This window comes from Quercus suber, unplaced genomic scaffold (genome assembly GCF_002906115.3).
Source record: "Quercus suber isolate HL8 unplaced genomic scaffold, Cork oak 2.0 scaffold_700, whole genome shotgun sequence".
Lineage (NCBI taxonomy): Eukaryota > Viridiplantae > Streptophyta > Magnoliopsida > Fagales > Fagaceae > Quercus > Quercus suber.
Genome location: NW_027070141.1, coordinates 153,614 through 169,628, shown reverse-complemented (window position 1 = coordinate 169,628; position 16,015 = coordinate 153,614). Strand labels below are relative to the sequence as shown.

At 36.6% G+C, this 16,015-nt stretch overlaps 1 protein-coding gene across 1 annotated transcript; it reads left to right on the top strand.

Moving 5' to 3' along the window:
• The first annotated feature begins 11,662 nt into the window (after positions 1 to 11,662).
• On the top strand, positions 11,663 to 14,011 carry LOC111991501 (uncharacterized). Its single transcript, XM_065766343.1, has 3 exons — positions 11,663 to 11,879; positions 12,008 to 13,259; positions 13,348 to 14,011. The coding sequence occupies exons 1-3, from the start codon at positions 11,663 to 11,665 to the stop codon at positions 14,009 to 14,011; spliced, it is 2,133 nt and encodes a 710-aa protein (XP_065622415.1).
• Positions 14,012 to 16,015: the final 2,004 nt, after the last annotated feature.

Here is a 16,015-nt window from a genome sequence, read left to right as displayed (position 1 = left end):
ACAATTTGCAATGAAGGACTTGGGAGCTGCAAAGCAAATTCTTGGTATGAGAATCATTAGAGATAAGGTTAATGGTACATTGAAGCTTTCACAGTCAAAGTATGTGAAGAAAATTCTCAGCAGGTTCAACATAAATGAAGTTAAACTAGTGAACGCACTCTTGGGTAGTAATTTCAAACTAAGCAAAGAACAGTCACCGAAAATAGAAGAAGAAATGGACTATATGAGCAAGGTGCCCTATGCCTCAGCTATTGGTAGTTTGATGTATGATATGGTGTATACAAGGCCAGACATTGCACATGTAGTGGGAGTTGTGAGCAGATTCATGAGTAGGCCTAGAAAGCAACATTGGGAGGCAGTTAAGTGGATTCTGAGATATCTAAGGAGTTCATAAGATACATGTCTTTGCTTCACATGTGCAAGTTTGAAATTGCAGGGTTGTGTAGATGCTAATTTTGCTGGTGATATTGATAATAGAAAGAGTACCACTGGGTTTGTATTTACTCTGCATGGTACAACTATATCTTGGGCTTCAAATCTACAAAAGATTGTTACTTGGTCTACTACAGAAGCTGAGTATGTTGCATCAACTAAAGTTGGAAAGAAGATGGCTTCTTAGATGAATTGGGTAAGAAGCAAGAGATGAGCATTCTACATAGTGACAGTCATAGTGCAATTTTTCTTGCTAAAAATTTGGCTTTTCATTCAAAGTCAAAGCATATACAGACAAAATACCACTTTATCCATTACCTTGTTGAAGATAAGTTGGTAGTACTTGATAAAATTTGTGGATCTAAGAACTCGGCAAATATGTTGACTAAGGGTGTCACTATAGAGAAGCTGAAGCTGTGTGCAGTTTTAGTTGGTCTTCTAGCTTGAGGACAAGAGGATAAGTTGTAGGGATGAGGGATTGCTTTTTGGAGGATTACAGTTGATGTTGGTGATTGAACTAGTCTCTAAGTGGGAGATTTGTTGGGCTTTGTGGAGCCTAGTTATATTTGATTCGAATGACGACCTGACCTGAAATAATGTTGCATGGTTTTTAATGGGAGATTTCTGAGGCTTGGTTCATGGAGCGGAGGCTTGGGTCGATAGGCCCAAGTTTTGGCCCATTTTGTAGCTCATTATGAATCATGTGCGTAGGATATAGAAACCATTGTTTTGGTGATTAGAGTTTCATTGTTGTTGTTTTTAAGAGAGAGAAAAACTGTACTGCAGCACTTTGTATTATTCCCTAATAATAGTGTAATCCCTGTAACTCCATGTATGTAGGCAAATTACCAAACCACATAAATATTGTCTTGTGCGTGTGATTATTTTTCTTTAGTGTGTGTTTTCTCTTTTTTGTTTCTCACAGGTTTGGGAATTTCTTATTTATTCCCTACACTAACTAGGCGGCGTTGTGGAAATGGAAAAACCTCTTACGAATGAAAGAAAAAATGTCTACTTTATTATTTATTTAATTCTTATATTATTATTAATTATATAACTTGGGCCGATAGGCCCAAGTTTTGGCCTATTTTGTAGCTCATTATGAATCATGTGCGTAAGATATAGATACCATTGTTTTGGTGATTAGGGTTTCATTGTTGTTGTTTTTAAGAGAGAGAAAAACTGTACTGCTGCACTTTGTATTTTTCCTTAATAATAGTGAAATTCTTGCAACTCCGTGGACATAGGCAAATTGCCAAATCACATAAATACTGTCTTGTGCATGTGATTATTTTTCTTTAGTTTGTGTTTTCTCTATTTTGTTTCTCACAGGTTTGGGAATTTCTTATTTATTCCCTACACTAACTAGGTTGTGTTGTGGAAATGAAAAAACCTCTTGCGGATGAAAGAAAAAAAAGTCTACTTTATTATTTATTTAATTCTTATATTATTATTAATTATATAACTATTTATAAATTTACATTTTATTTATTAATTCTATAAATAATTTATATAAGTAATAATATTAAAATTATTAGGATTTTTAGAATTATACAAGTCCGGCAAGCCCCTACCATAAAGGTCCTACATTAGCCATTCAAAGGCTAATAGAGGAGCTAGGTAAGTTGATCGTGGACCCTTAAGCCAGATTAGCATTTTTTTCTATGATTCACATGAACAAAATGAAAGGCTTGGCAAGGTCTAGACTAAGCTGCGTTGTGGTCAAAATCAAAGATATATTTCTATTATTATTTTTTTATTATATATTAGCCGTTCAAAGGTAGGGGTCGGGTAAGTTGAGTATCGACCCTCTAACCAAGATTAACATTTTTTGTCTACAATTCATAGGAACAAAAAAGAAAGGCTTGGTTGGGTTGTGGACAAAATCAAAGAAATCTTTTTTATTGTTTATTTTATTTATATATTTAGCCCATCAAAGGCAAAAAGAGGAGTCAAGTAATGTGAGCATCGACCCTCCAACCAAGATTAACATTTTTTTCCATGCTTCATATGAACAAAAAAGAAAGGTTCGGTGAGGTCCTGACAAGGCTAGATTATTAAAGTAAAAAAGGTTCTCATAGACAAAATTAAAGAGGTTTTTCTATCATTGATTTTATTAAATATATTTATTTTATTTATAAATTTAGCCGTTTGAAAGCCAGTAGAGGAGTCGGGTAAGTTGATTATAGACCATCTAGCCAAGATTATTTTTTTTTTTCAATGATTCACAAAAACAAAAAAGAAAGGCTCAGTAAGGTCCTAGCTAGGTTGGGTTGTGGACAAAATTAAAGAGATCTTTTCTATTTTTATTTTATTTATATATTTAGCCATTCAAAAGCTAATAGAGGAGTTAGGTAAGTTAAGCATCAACCCTCTAACCAAGAGTAACATTTTTTATTTATTTATGATTTACAGGAACAAAAAGAAAGGCACGACAACCTCTATCATTCACAATAACATCAACCTTCTATTATTTATTTTATTAATAGATTTATTTATTTATTTATATAGCCCCTCAAAAGCTAATCAATGAATCGTGTAAGTTGAGCATGACCCTCTAACCAAAATTAACATTTTTTTTTTTATGAATCATAGGAACAACAAAGAAAGGCTCAGTGAGGTCTTGACTAGGCTGGGTTATGGAAGAAAAACAAGCTCTTGCAAACAAAATTAAAGAGATATTTTCTATTAATTATTTTATTTATATATTTATTTTAATTATATATTTTTTCGTTCAAATGCTAATAAAGGAGTCAATTAAGTTGAGTATCGGTCCTCCAACCAAGATTAACTTTTTTTTTTCTATGATTCACAGGAACAAAAAAGAAAAGCTCGACGAGGTTTTGACTAGGGTGGGTTGTTGACAAAATCAAAGAGATCTTTTCTATTATTTTTTTATTTATATTAGTCATTCAAAGGCTAATAGAGGAGTCAGGTAAGTTGAGCATCAACCATCTAACCAAGAGTAACATTTTTCCTATGAGTCACAAGAACAAAAAGAAAGGTTTGGCGAGGTCCTAACTAGGCTTGATTGTAGACAAAATCAAAGACACCATTTCTATTATTTATTTATTTAGCCCCTCAAAGACTAATTGAGGAGTTGTGTAAGTTGAGCATTGACCTTCTAACTAAGATTAACATTTTTGTTTCTATGAATCATAGGAACAACAAAGAAAATCTCGCAAGGTCCTGACTAGGTTGGGTTGTGGAAGTAAAACAAGCACCTATAGACAAAATTATAAAGATCTTTTCTATTATTTATTTTATTTATATATTTAACCGTTCAAAGGCTAATAGAGGAGTTGGGTAAGTTGCTCATCAACCCTCTAGCCAAGATTAACATTTTTCCTATGATTAACAGGAGCAAAATAGAAAGGCTCGGCGAGGTCTTAACTAGGCTGAGTTGTGGACAAAATCAAAAACATCTTTTCTATTATTTATTTTATTTATATATTTAATCCTTTAAAGGCTAATAGAGGTGCCAGGTAAGTTGAGCATCAACCCACTAAATAAGATTAAAAAAAAAATTATATGATCTATATGAACAAAAATGAAAGGCTTGGCGAGGTTTTGGCTTGGCTGGGTTGTAACCAAAAACAAAGAGATATTTTCTATTATTTGTTTTATTCATATTTTTATATTATTTATATATTTAGCCATTCAAAGGCAAATAGAAGGAGCTAGGTAAGTTAAGTATCGACCCTCTAATCAAGATTAACTTTTTTTTTCCTATGAATCATAGGAATTAAAAAGAAAAGTTCGAGAAGGTCTTGACTTGGCTAGGTTGTGGACAAAATAAAGAGATCTTTTCTATTAATTATTTTATTAATATTTTATTTTATTTATATATTTTTTCGTTCAAAGGCTAATATAGGAGCTGGTTAAGTTGAGCATCGATCCTCTAACCAAGATCAATATTTTTTTTCTATGATTCATAGGAACAAAAAGAAAGGCTCGGTGAGGTCATGAATTGACTAGGTTGTGGACAAAATCAAAAAGATCTTTTCTATTATTTATTTTATTTATATATTTAGTTGTTTAAACGCTAATAGAGGAGCCAGGTAAGTTAAGCATCGACCCTCTAACTAAGAATAACGTTCTATGATTCATAGGAACAAAAAAGAAATGCTTAATGAGGTCCTGACTAGGCACAATTGTGGATAAAATCAAAGACACCATTTCTATTATTTATTTTATTAATAGATTTATTTTATTTATTTATTAAGCCCCTCAAAGGCTAATCAAGGAGCCATGTAAGTTGATCGTTGACCCTCTAACCAAGATTAACATTTTTTTTCTATGAATCATAGAAACAACAAAGAAAGGTTCAACGAAGTCTTGACTAGGCTGGATTGTGGAAGTTAAACAAGCTCTTGCAAACAAAATTAAAAGATATTTTCTATTATTTATTTTATTTATATATTTTGCCATTCAGTGGCTAATAGAGGATGAGTAAAATAGGAACTTGCAGACAAAATTAAAAAAAAAAATATTTTCTATTATTTATTTTATTTATATATTTTGCTATTTAAAGGCTTGTAGAGGAGTTAGGTAAGTTGCTCATTGATCCTCTAACCAAGATTAACATTTTTTTTTTCTATGATTGACAGGAACAAAATAGAAAGGCTTGGCAAGGTCCTAACTAGGTTGAGTTGTGGACAAAATCAAAAACTATTTTTCTATTATTTATTCTATTAATATATTTAGCCTTTCAAGGGCTAACAGAGGTGTCAAGTAAGTTGAGCATTGACCGTCTTGTTAGAAATACTGAATGTAATTGTATTGTATTTTTCTGATGAAAGAATGTACATAGGTGCCTTTATATAGGAGGCATATGTGTGCAGTACAAGTAAATATGTGTGCTATACAAGTAACCTAACTGGGCCTAAAGCCCACAATATATTATACACGTTAACAGCCCCCCTCAAACTCAAGGTGGATGTGAGACCAGCTTGAGGTTGTCAACCAAAGTACAAAGGCGTCCCTTAGGATGTGACTTGGTGAAGATATCTACAAGTTGATCTTCAGAGGAGACTGAGATCAGCTTAAGAGCACCATGGACAAGATGAAATCGAATAAAATGACAATCGATCTCGATGTGTTTAGTCCGTTCATGGAAGACATCATTGTGAGCAATATGAATAGCACTCTGGTTGTCACAATAAAGAGGAGTAGCAGAGGATGTAGATATACCTAAGTCTTTGAGAAGCCATCGTAGCCAAAGGAGCTCAAATGTGGTATCAGCAAAGGCACGATATTCTGCTTCAGTACTAGAGCGGGCCACATGAGTTTGTTTCTTACTTCGCCAAGAAATCAGAGAAGAACCAAGAAGAAAGCAATAACCAGTAGTGGACCTGCGATCAGTAGGATCTTCTACCCAATCAGCATCAGAAAATGCACAGAGAATAAGAGGAGACTGAGCAGAGTAGAAAATACCATGGAAGAAAGTGCCCTTTAGGTATTGAAGAATGCGTAGAACAACAGCATAATGAGTCGATCGTGGTACAGATAGATACTGGCTCACCTGGTGTACAGCATAAGAAATGTCTGGACAAGTGACAGTAAGATAAACTAAGTAGCCAAACAAGCGTCTATAAAGAGAGGGATTAGACAATGGTTTCCCCCCTGAGGGAGTCAGATGCGCATTAAGCTCAACTGGAGTGTCAACAGTCTTGCTATCAATGAGTCCAGCTCGAGATAAGAGTTCAGAGGCATACTTGGCTTGAGTAATATAAAGTCCATCTGTAGAATGAATGATTTCAAGACCCAAGAAGTAGCTGAGATGTCCAAGATCTTTCATCTCAAATTGCTGACTGAGAAAAGCCTTGAGTTCTTGAATGCCACTGAGGTCATCACCAGTTATGATCATATCATCCACATATAGGAGAAGTAAAATAGTGCCTTTGTCAGTGCGACGAAGAAATAAGGCAAAATTATAATGACTGGTCATGTAACCCAAACGAGAGATGGTAGAGCTGAATTTGGCAAACCAAGCTCGTGGAGCTTGTTTAAGGCCAGAAAGTACACGTCGAAAATGACAAACCTTGTTTGAGTCAACAGAGAGACCAGGAGGAGGTTGCATATACACTTCTTTACTTAAATCCCCATTAAGGAATGCATTTTTGACATCCATCTGAAAAAGGTCCCATTTACTGGCAGCAGCAACAGCTAAGAGGGCACGAACAGATGAGATACGAGCAACCGGAGTAAAGGTCTCTTCATAATCAATCCCATACTCTTATGTAAAATCTTTTGCAACAAGACGAGCTTTGTAGCGCTCAATGGACCCATCAAAGCGAGTCTTAATCTTGTAGATCCACTTACAACCAACCACAGATTTCCCAGGAGGAAGTGTCACCAAATCCCAAGTATGGTTTTTAGATAATGCATCAAGTTGCTCTTTCATTGTAATCTGACATAAAGGGTCAGTGGAAGCCTCACAATAGGTGTGAGGCTCGTGTAGTGTAGCAAGGGCAATGTAACAATGATAGTCAAGTAAATGTGTAGGAATAGATCTTACCCGAGTTGAGTGATAAGGTGGAATGTCTTGTGCAAGATCTTCAGGTGAAGCAGGAGCAGGAGACCCAAGCTCAGAATTGGGGTTGGGTAGCTCGTCTTCAACTTGTTCATCTTCCACCTGTTCATTAAAGGGTGAACTAGGAAAAGGATCAGTGATATCTGGTGGTTGGACAGAGAAGTCTACAGCAACAGAATCAGAAGCAACTATAGGAGGATCAGGAGCAGCTACAAAAGGAGTATGTGCCTCATCTGGAAAAAGATCTAAGACAGAAGAGAAAGATAGGGAAGCACTGAAATGAGAGAGCTCGACAAAAAGGCGATGTTCCCAAAAGACAACATTGCGGGAGACACGAAGACGATGAGAGACAGGATCATAACACCTATACCCCTTTTGAGTTTTGCCATAGCCAAGAAAACAACAAAGCCTTGACTGAGGCTCAAGTTTGTTATGTTCATGTGGCTGAAGAAGAACGAAACAAGCAGACCCGAAGGAGTGAAGCTAGTGATAGTTTGGAGGTGACCCAAAAAGGCACTCATATGGAGTTTGATTTGGATAACAAGACTCGGAATACGATTAATAGTATGAACAGCATGAAGAGCAGCTTCACCCCAAAAAGGAGCAGGAACTTTGGTAGAGAGAAGGAGAGCACGAACAGTGTCAAGAATATGACGAAGTTTTCGTTCAGCTCTACCATTTTGCTGAGAGGTACCTGGACAAGTTAGTTGATGAACAGTGCCATAGGAATGCAAAATAGCTTGGAAAGCATATTGCGTATATTCAAGAGCATTATCAGATTGAAAAATTTTGATGCATCTGGAAAACTAAGTTTCAACCATTTTTGCAAAATTAGAATATACTCCCAATAATTCAGAACGATGTTTCATATTAAAAATCCAGCTATAGCGAGAGTAATCATCAACAAATACAACAAAATATCTAGACCCATCAATACTAGAGACAGAGGACGGCCCCCAAACATCAGAATGAATAAGGTCAAAGATATCAGTGGATATTGATTCACTAGTATTGAAAGGCAAAGCTGGTTGTTTTCCTAACTGACATGAAATACAATCAAAACTTTCTGTAGACACTGAACCTAACAAATCTCTAGAGGCCAATTGTTGTATCCGAGAGGAAGATGCATGACTAAGTCGAGCATGCCAAAGTGCAAGGGAAGGAGTGGAAGAAATTGCATCAGCTGCAGCAACAGAAACAAGAGCAACAAGTGGAAGACGAAGGTTGTCCATGGGAAACAGACGCCCAACTTTGGGACCAGTGCCAAGCTTCTGTCTCGTCCTAGGATCCTGCACAATGCACCCAGAATAATCAAAGGTAATGCGATAACCCAACTCAGCTAATTGTCCCACAGAAAATAAATTCTAAGAAAGGTCAGGAACATTAAAGACTCCAGGAACCGAGAGGTTGGAGGTTGAAACTGAACCTATATTATGACCAGACATTGTGGAACTATTTGCTGTGCGAATATTAAGAGGGTGCGGTGCAGGTTTAAGATCAGAAAATAAGGACGAGTGAGGTATCATGTGATTGCAATAGGAAGAATCCATAAGCCAAGAGGTAGGAGACATACCAGATAAAGCTGAGAGAGAAGAGGAATAAGATGCATTACTAACCATACGAATGACATTGGCGATGATATTTATAAGGTCATCTCTGGAAATGGAGAAAGTGGATCCAGAAGACTTAGACTGTGCAAAGATAGGAGACATTGGTTGGACACTCTCAGTGTTAGCAACAGTAGCAGCAAAAATTGAAACAGCTGATTTGTTGCGATGATAGTAAGTCTCAATATTGTGGCCAAAACGTTTGCAAAATTTGCAAAAACGTTTGATGGATTGGCAGCAACGATTGTTGCAATAAGAAGAAGACCTGCCCTTATTCTTCATTTAGAAGCAAAATATGCAAAAATGGACTGCAAAAATGAAATCTACGCGAAAAACTGGGTAAGGAGAACCTGGACTGCAAAAAGTCAACTCTAGCCCAAAGTCAACAGTCAAATCTGGTCAAAGTCAACCATTTAGCAACGGTCAACGGGTGATGTCAGCAGGCTGACTGGTGATGACGTTAGTAGATGATGTGTTGCTGATGTAAGCAAGTGACGTCAGCTAGGGCTGACGTGGTGGTGATGACGTCAAAGATGTCGTCAGTAGGTGTCCCAGTGGCGCGTGTAACGCGTGAGGCGCGTGGGTCAGCTTCGCCGAAGATCTTGGCGGCGCGTGAGAGCGCGTGAGCCAGCCAATGAAGGTGATTCTTTGCTGAAGATGCAGATCGGGGAAGGACGATTCTATTGGTGTCGATGGAAACAAGATTGGAGCAGCCCTGGTGGCGTGTGGAGCGCATGGATGTATTGGCCGAAACGTTGACCAGTGCGTGGCGGCGCGTGGATGGTCAGATGTGGATGTTTCTGGCGGCGATGTGTAGATCAAGTGAATAGCTACACGGTGATATGTCTTATGTCCTAATCGGAGGTTGGAGGTGACAGATCCGATGATGGCAGTGGTTTTGGCGGTGGAGGAGCAGCTTCTGGTGGCAACCCTGAGGACCTCTGACGGCGGGGAGTAGTCAGGAGAAGGCACTGAAAAGGTTTACTGACCACAGAAGTTGAGGCAGCGGAAAATACCGACAAAACAAGACTACAAGACACAAGAAAATTAGAGCAGTGGCTCTGATACCATATTAGAGATACTGAATGTAATTGTATTGTATTTTTCTGATGAAAGAATGTATATAGGTACCTTTATATAGGAGGCATATGTGTGCAGTACAAGTAAATATGTGTGTTATACAAGTAACCTAATTGGGCCTAAAGCCCACAATATATTATACATGTTAACACGTCTAAACAAGATTAATATCTTTTTCTATGATTTATAGGAACAAAAATGAAAGGCTCAACAAGGTTTTGACTAGGCTTGGTTGTGGGCATAATCAAAGAGATATTTTCTATTATTTATTTTATTTATATATTTAGTCCTTCAAAGGCAAATAGAGGCACCGGATAAGTTGAGCATCGACCTTTAAACCAAGATTAACATTTTTTTTCTATGATTTATAAGAACAAAAAGGAAAGGCTCGTCGAGGTTTTGACTAGGCTAGGTTGTGGCCAAAATGAAGGAGATATTTTCTACTATTTATTTTATTCATAATATTTTCTTTTATTTATATATTTAGCCGTTCAAAGGCTAATACAGGAGCTGGCTAAGTTGAGCATCAACCCTCTAAGCAAGATTGACATTTATTTTATATGATTCATGGTAACAGAAAAGAAAGGCTTAACAAGGTCCTGACTATGCTGGGTTGTGGACAAAATCATAGAGATCTTTTATATTATTTAGTTTATTAGTATATTTATTTTATTTATTAATTTAGCCATCAAAGACAAATAGAGGAGCCAGGTAAGTTGAGCATCAACTCTCTAACCAAGATTAACATTTTTTTTTCTAGGATTCATAGGAACAAATAAGAAAGGTTCGGCTAGGTCCTGACAAGGCTGTGTTGTGGAAGTTAATAAGGCTCTTGCAAGCAAAATTAAAGAGATATTTTCGATTATTTATTTCATTAATATGATTATTTTATTTATATATTTAGTTGTTCGAAGGCTAAGTTGATCATCGACCCTTTAGCCAAGATTAACATTTTTTTTTCTATGATTCACATGAACAAAAGAGAAAGGCTCAACAAGGTCAAAACTAGGCTGGGTTGTGGACTATATCAAAGAGATATTTTATATTAATTTTATATTTATATATTTAGCCATTCAAAGGCTAATAGAGCTGTGAAGCACCGACGCGGCTCCAGAGGAGCCGCATCGGAGTCGAACTCGGCCGGACGCGGCGACGCGGCAGGGACGCCGCTGACCGCGAGTCCGTGCCGCGTCGGGCCGCGTCCTGCCACGTGGCATCGCCGACTCACGCCGACGCAGCGCGAACCAGGCCGACTCGGGCCGTATCGGCCGATTCGGCCGAATCCGAAATTTCCGGTTCCGGCCGAAATTTAAAAAAAAAAAAAAAAAAAAAAAGGTGCAAAACGCACCGTTTGACCTAACCTAAAAATACATCAAACGCTCACTTGCCCAAAACCCATTCAGTCCGTCCCACATCTCTCTTTCTCTCTGTGCTCTCCGCGCGGCTCCGCCTCTGGCCTTTCCCTCTCTGCCGTGTTCTTCCTTCAGGTGTGCTCTCTCTTTTCTTTACTTCCCTTTTAGTCTCTATTTCTCTCTTCTCTGTGCTGTGTTTGTTGTGTTTGTGTGCTTGTTTTTTAACCCGATTTCGTCCCTCTCTTTGTGTTTGTGTGCTTGTTCGTCCCTCTCTGTTGTGTTTGATTGTGAATCTTAGTTTGCTATTCTACTTATTATGAAATTTTAGCAGTGACTTGTTGCACTTGTTAGTAAATAATGATAGGTGTGCTGATGATTGTTTAGATCTCATTTTGTGTGTATTTTGGAAATGATTTTGGGATTTGTGTGTATTGTTAATTTGTTATTCTACTTATAAATTATGTAAAAAACAAGTGCATTTTCTTAATTTTTCTGTAACTTTTATCTTAGGCTTGTAGGGTGACTGACTGACTGGGTAAGGACTTGAATTTGTGATTTGTGGATTTGTGAATTTGTGAAATTGTGTTTGATTTATTATTAATTTATTTAGTTAATAGTTATTATTTGTAGGTTAAATTGAATCTATTGAATTTGCAATGGACGAAGTTACTAGCACAGAAACTTCGCCTTCATCTAATCAAGAAGTAAATGATGAATCTCCTCTTTGGCAGTATGTGACTAAAGTAGACAAACCACCTGGTGCTTCTGTTAAATCAGGTGGAAACACATACTTTAAGTGCAACTATTGTGATGTAGTTTTTATGGGATCCTATTCTAGAGTTAAGGCTCATTTATTAGCAATTTCTGGCAAAGGTATTAGAGCATGCTCTAAGGCGAAGAGCCATAGGCAGGAAATGCAGCGAATGCATGATCAAGTTGAGAATGATAAGAGAGAGAGAGAGAACGGAGAAGTGAAATTCCCTTACCCCCACCTCCCCCAGGCCGTGGGCTTACTCCTATTTCTCCATTTCGAAGACAAGAAGGGAGTGATAGTACAAATCCGGTTGATAGTAAGAGGAGGAATGTGGATTCTCCTTTGGAGAGAGCATTCCAGAATAGTGCTGGACATGATTTGGATAGTAGAATTGCTAGGATGTTTTACACCGGTGGGCTTCCGTTTAACTTTGCAAGGAACCCATATTATCGTAGTTCCTATGCATATGCTGCTACCCATAACATTCCAGGTTATCTTCCTCCTGGATACAATGCCTTGAGAACAACACTTTTGCAAAAAGAAAGAGCTCATATTGAAAGGCTTTTGAAACCAATTAAGGACTCTTGGCTTGAAAATGGTGTAAGTATAGTTTCTGATGGATGGTCAGATCCACAAAGGAGGCCTCTTATTAATATTATGGTTGTATCAGATGGGGGTCTAGTGTTTATAAAGGCAGTTGATGGGACAGGTGAGTTCAAAGACAAACATTATATTGCTGGGGTGTTGAAGGATGCTATAAAAGAGATTGGACATAAAAAAGTTGTCCAAGTCATTACTGATAATGCTAGTGTGATGAAATCTGCTGGAGCTCTTATTGAAGGTGAGTATCCTAAAATATTTTGGACACCTTGTGTTGTCCATACTCTCAATTTAGCCTTGAAGAATATTTGTGCAGCAAAAAACACTGAAAAGAATGAAGTTACTTATGAGGAATGTAATTGGATTACACGTATTGGTGATGATGCATCTTTCATACGTGTTTTTATCATGAACCATTCAATGAGGTTGGCAATGTTTAATGAATTTTTTCCATTAAAATTGCTCCAAGTTGCTGATACTAGATTTGCTTCGGTTGTTGTAATGCTAAAAAGATTGAAGTTGATAAAAAGATGCCTTCAAGCTATGGCTATTAGTGACCAATGGGCTTCTTATAGAGAGGATGATGTTGGAAAAGCTCAAAAGGTGAAAGATATGATTCTAAGTGATCTTTGGTGGGATAAGGTTGATTATATTCTTGAATTCACAGGGCCCATTTATGATATGCTACGAATAGCCGACACAGATAAGCCTTGTCTTCATCTTGTATATGAGATGTGGGATTCAATGATAGAGAAGGTGAAGGCAATAATATATCGGCACGAAGACTTGGAAGATGATCAGTATAGCTTATTTTGGGCTGTGGTGTATGATATACTCATTGATCGATGGACCAAAAATTGTACACCAATACATTGCTTGGCTCATTCCTTAAATCCTAAGTAAGTACATTTATTTTCTATTTTCCTTAGTTCACCCTTTTAGTAAAACACGCGTTTCATCTATATTTGTTTTTTAATCTTTAACTAGGTATTACTCCATTGAATGGCTTTCGGGGAATCCAAAATGCATCCCTCCACATCGGGATCATGAAATTTCTATGGAAAGGAGCAAGTGTTTGGATCGATACTTTCAAGATGAGAGTGAATTAAAGCTGGTGGTGAAGCTTGAGTTTGCTACATTTTCAGGAGGGAGGTTTCCTTCACCAGATGCCTTGACAAATAGGTGGGCCTTACAACCTTTGGTTTGGTGGCAATATCATGGCTCCGCATTTCCAACTCTTCAAACCCTTGCCCTTAAACTTCTTGGACAACCTTGTTCATCCTCATGCGCTGAGAGAAATTGGAGCACATACAAATTCATTCATTCCTTAAAAAGAAACAAAATGACTCCTGCACATGCTGAGGATTTGGTATATGTGCATTTTAATCTTCGACTCTTGTCAAGGCGCAATGAGGAGTACGTCCATACAGCAACAAAGATGTGGGATATTGCAGGAGACTCTTGGAATGCGAGCGACATACATGGAGGAGCTGGAATTCTTGAGAATGCAGCCCTTACACTTGATGAGCCAAAGTTGGAGGCCATGGTTATTGGGAATGCTAACACTAGTGCTACTACTAGTGAAAGTGAAGTTCAAAGTAAAGCTCGAAGTGAAGCTATTGATATTGAGAATGATGATGTTGGTGTTTGATTGTCTTGTTGATTGTCTTGTTGATTATCTTTTATTTTGTTTTAGTTTCGAACTTGTGAGTTGTAGTCTAATTTACAAATATTATGGAATGTTTTAGTTTTAATCTTGTGGGTTGTATTGAATTTATGAACATCTTGTTTTAATTATTATCTACTATTGCTCTTAAATTTGGTATATGTTTATATAATGTGAAAAAGTATGCTTAGCAATATATTAAAAATATAAATAAATATATTTTTAATAATTTTTTAATCGCCGAGTCCCGCCGCACCCGCACCCACCTTTTTCAAAAATTACCGAGTCCCGCACCCGCACCCGAGTCCCGAAACGCACCCGTGCTTCCTAGTAATAGAGGAGTCAGGTAAGTTAAGCATCAACCCTCTAACCAAGATTAATATTTTTTCTAGATTCACTAGAACAAAAAAGAAAGGCTCAGTAACATCCTAACTAGGTTGGGTTGTGGACAAAATCAAAGATATCTTTTCTATAATTTATTTTAGTTATATATTTAGCCCATCATAGGCAAATAGAAGAGCCGGGTAATGTGAGCATCGACCCTCTTAACCAAAATTAACATTTTTGCTATGATTCATAGGAACAAATTAAACGGCCACCAACGGCAGTCCTGAAAAGCTAACGCCACAGCCACATATGGCGGTGGTTTCCTCTTAAATCATCCTACTGCTCTTGAATTCGAATTCACTTTTATTGAGTCTCTGAGTGTGTGCGATTGTGTACAGACTACAGAGTACAGAGACGTGTATATATAAAGCAATATAGCAATGGCAGGCATAATTTATGAACATGTACAGAGAGATATTTGGGAGAGAGGAATTTTACCTGTTCTCTGAATCTGCAACAGTTTCTGGGTTTCAGTTTTCCGCTCTCGGAGAATTTTCTTTTCTTTGTGTGTTTTTTTTGTTTGGCTTTGATTCTTGAATAAATAGGCGCTGGAAATACAATTCAAAAGTGGAGATTAAGAGAAAAGGAAAAAAAAAAGCCTCATGAAGCCCAGAGTTTGGATGGATGAATACGAAGCCCAATCCCTAGTGTAGTTGCACAAGGCCCAAGGCCCATAGTCCGGGCTGAATCACATAAAATACAGAGTACTGTTTTCTTGTGCTTATTGGATGATTATCTCTGTACATATTAATCCCCTACTCTAATTAAGTAATCTTCTATACTACTATTTAAAGGGTTTTATTTATTTGAGATCCTCATTTTTTTGGTTTAAAAATACCCCTACATTAATATGTTTAAGTAAAGACAAAACTAAATGGTAATCTGGTAAAAATACAACTTTAACTCCCATTAAAACATTGCCTAAAAAATAAGACCACTCTCTTGTTGATTTTCAAATTATTTTATCCACTTATAAATTAGATTTTCATAATAAAAATTATATATAAAAAATAAAGACACAAGTTTTTTTGCCCCCTATAAAATAAGATCACCAAGCTTAACGTTTTCACTTCTTTTTTTTTTTTTCTTCTTCTTTTTTTCCCCTTTATCAAGACTTAAATGTTTCTGTCTTTTTTTTTTTTTTTTTTCATTCTTTATTTTTGAATTATTAAAAAAATGTGATTTTTAATGTCCTCCTTTTTTTTTTCTTTTTAATGATTTATTTATTTATTTATTTATGTTAGTGTTTGAATTATTTTCTCTTCACATCTGTTTGTACTATCTTTATTTTCATTTTAATGAATGTATTTTCTATGTCCAAAATAAAAATCACTATGCGTGTGGTTTAATTGAATAGAAGAGAGAAACATCTTAAATTGAGATGAATGGAAAATTATGAAACTAAATTAAAAAAAATTAAAAAAATTAAAAAAAAAACTACTAGACAAACATTGTTCCTAAAAATTAGCACACACTCTCTATTTAGCTATGAGAAATGCTATGTCCACAATATTTTAACAACATTTTCACAACAAATTCTAAGTGGTAGATTGTTACTGGTTGTTATTGTTGGAGCAAAAAAATAATCTCAATGGTAGGTTC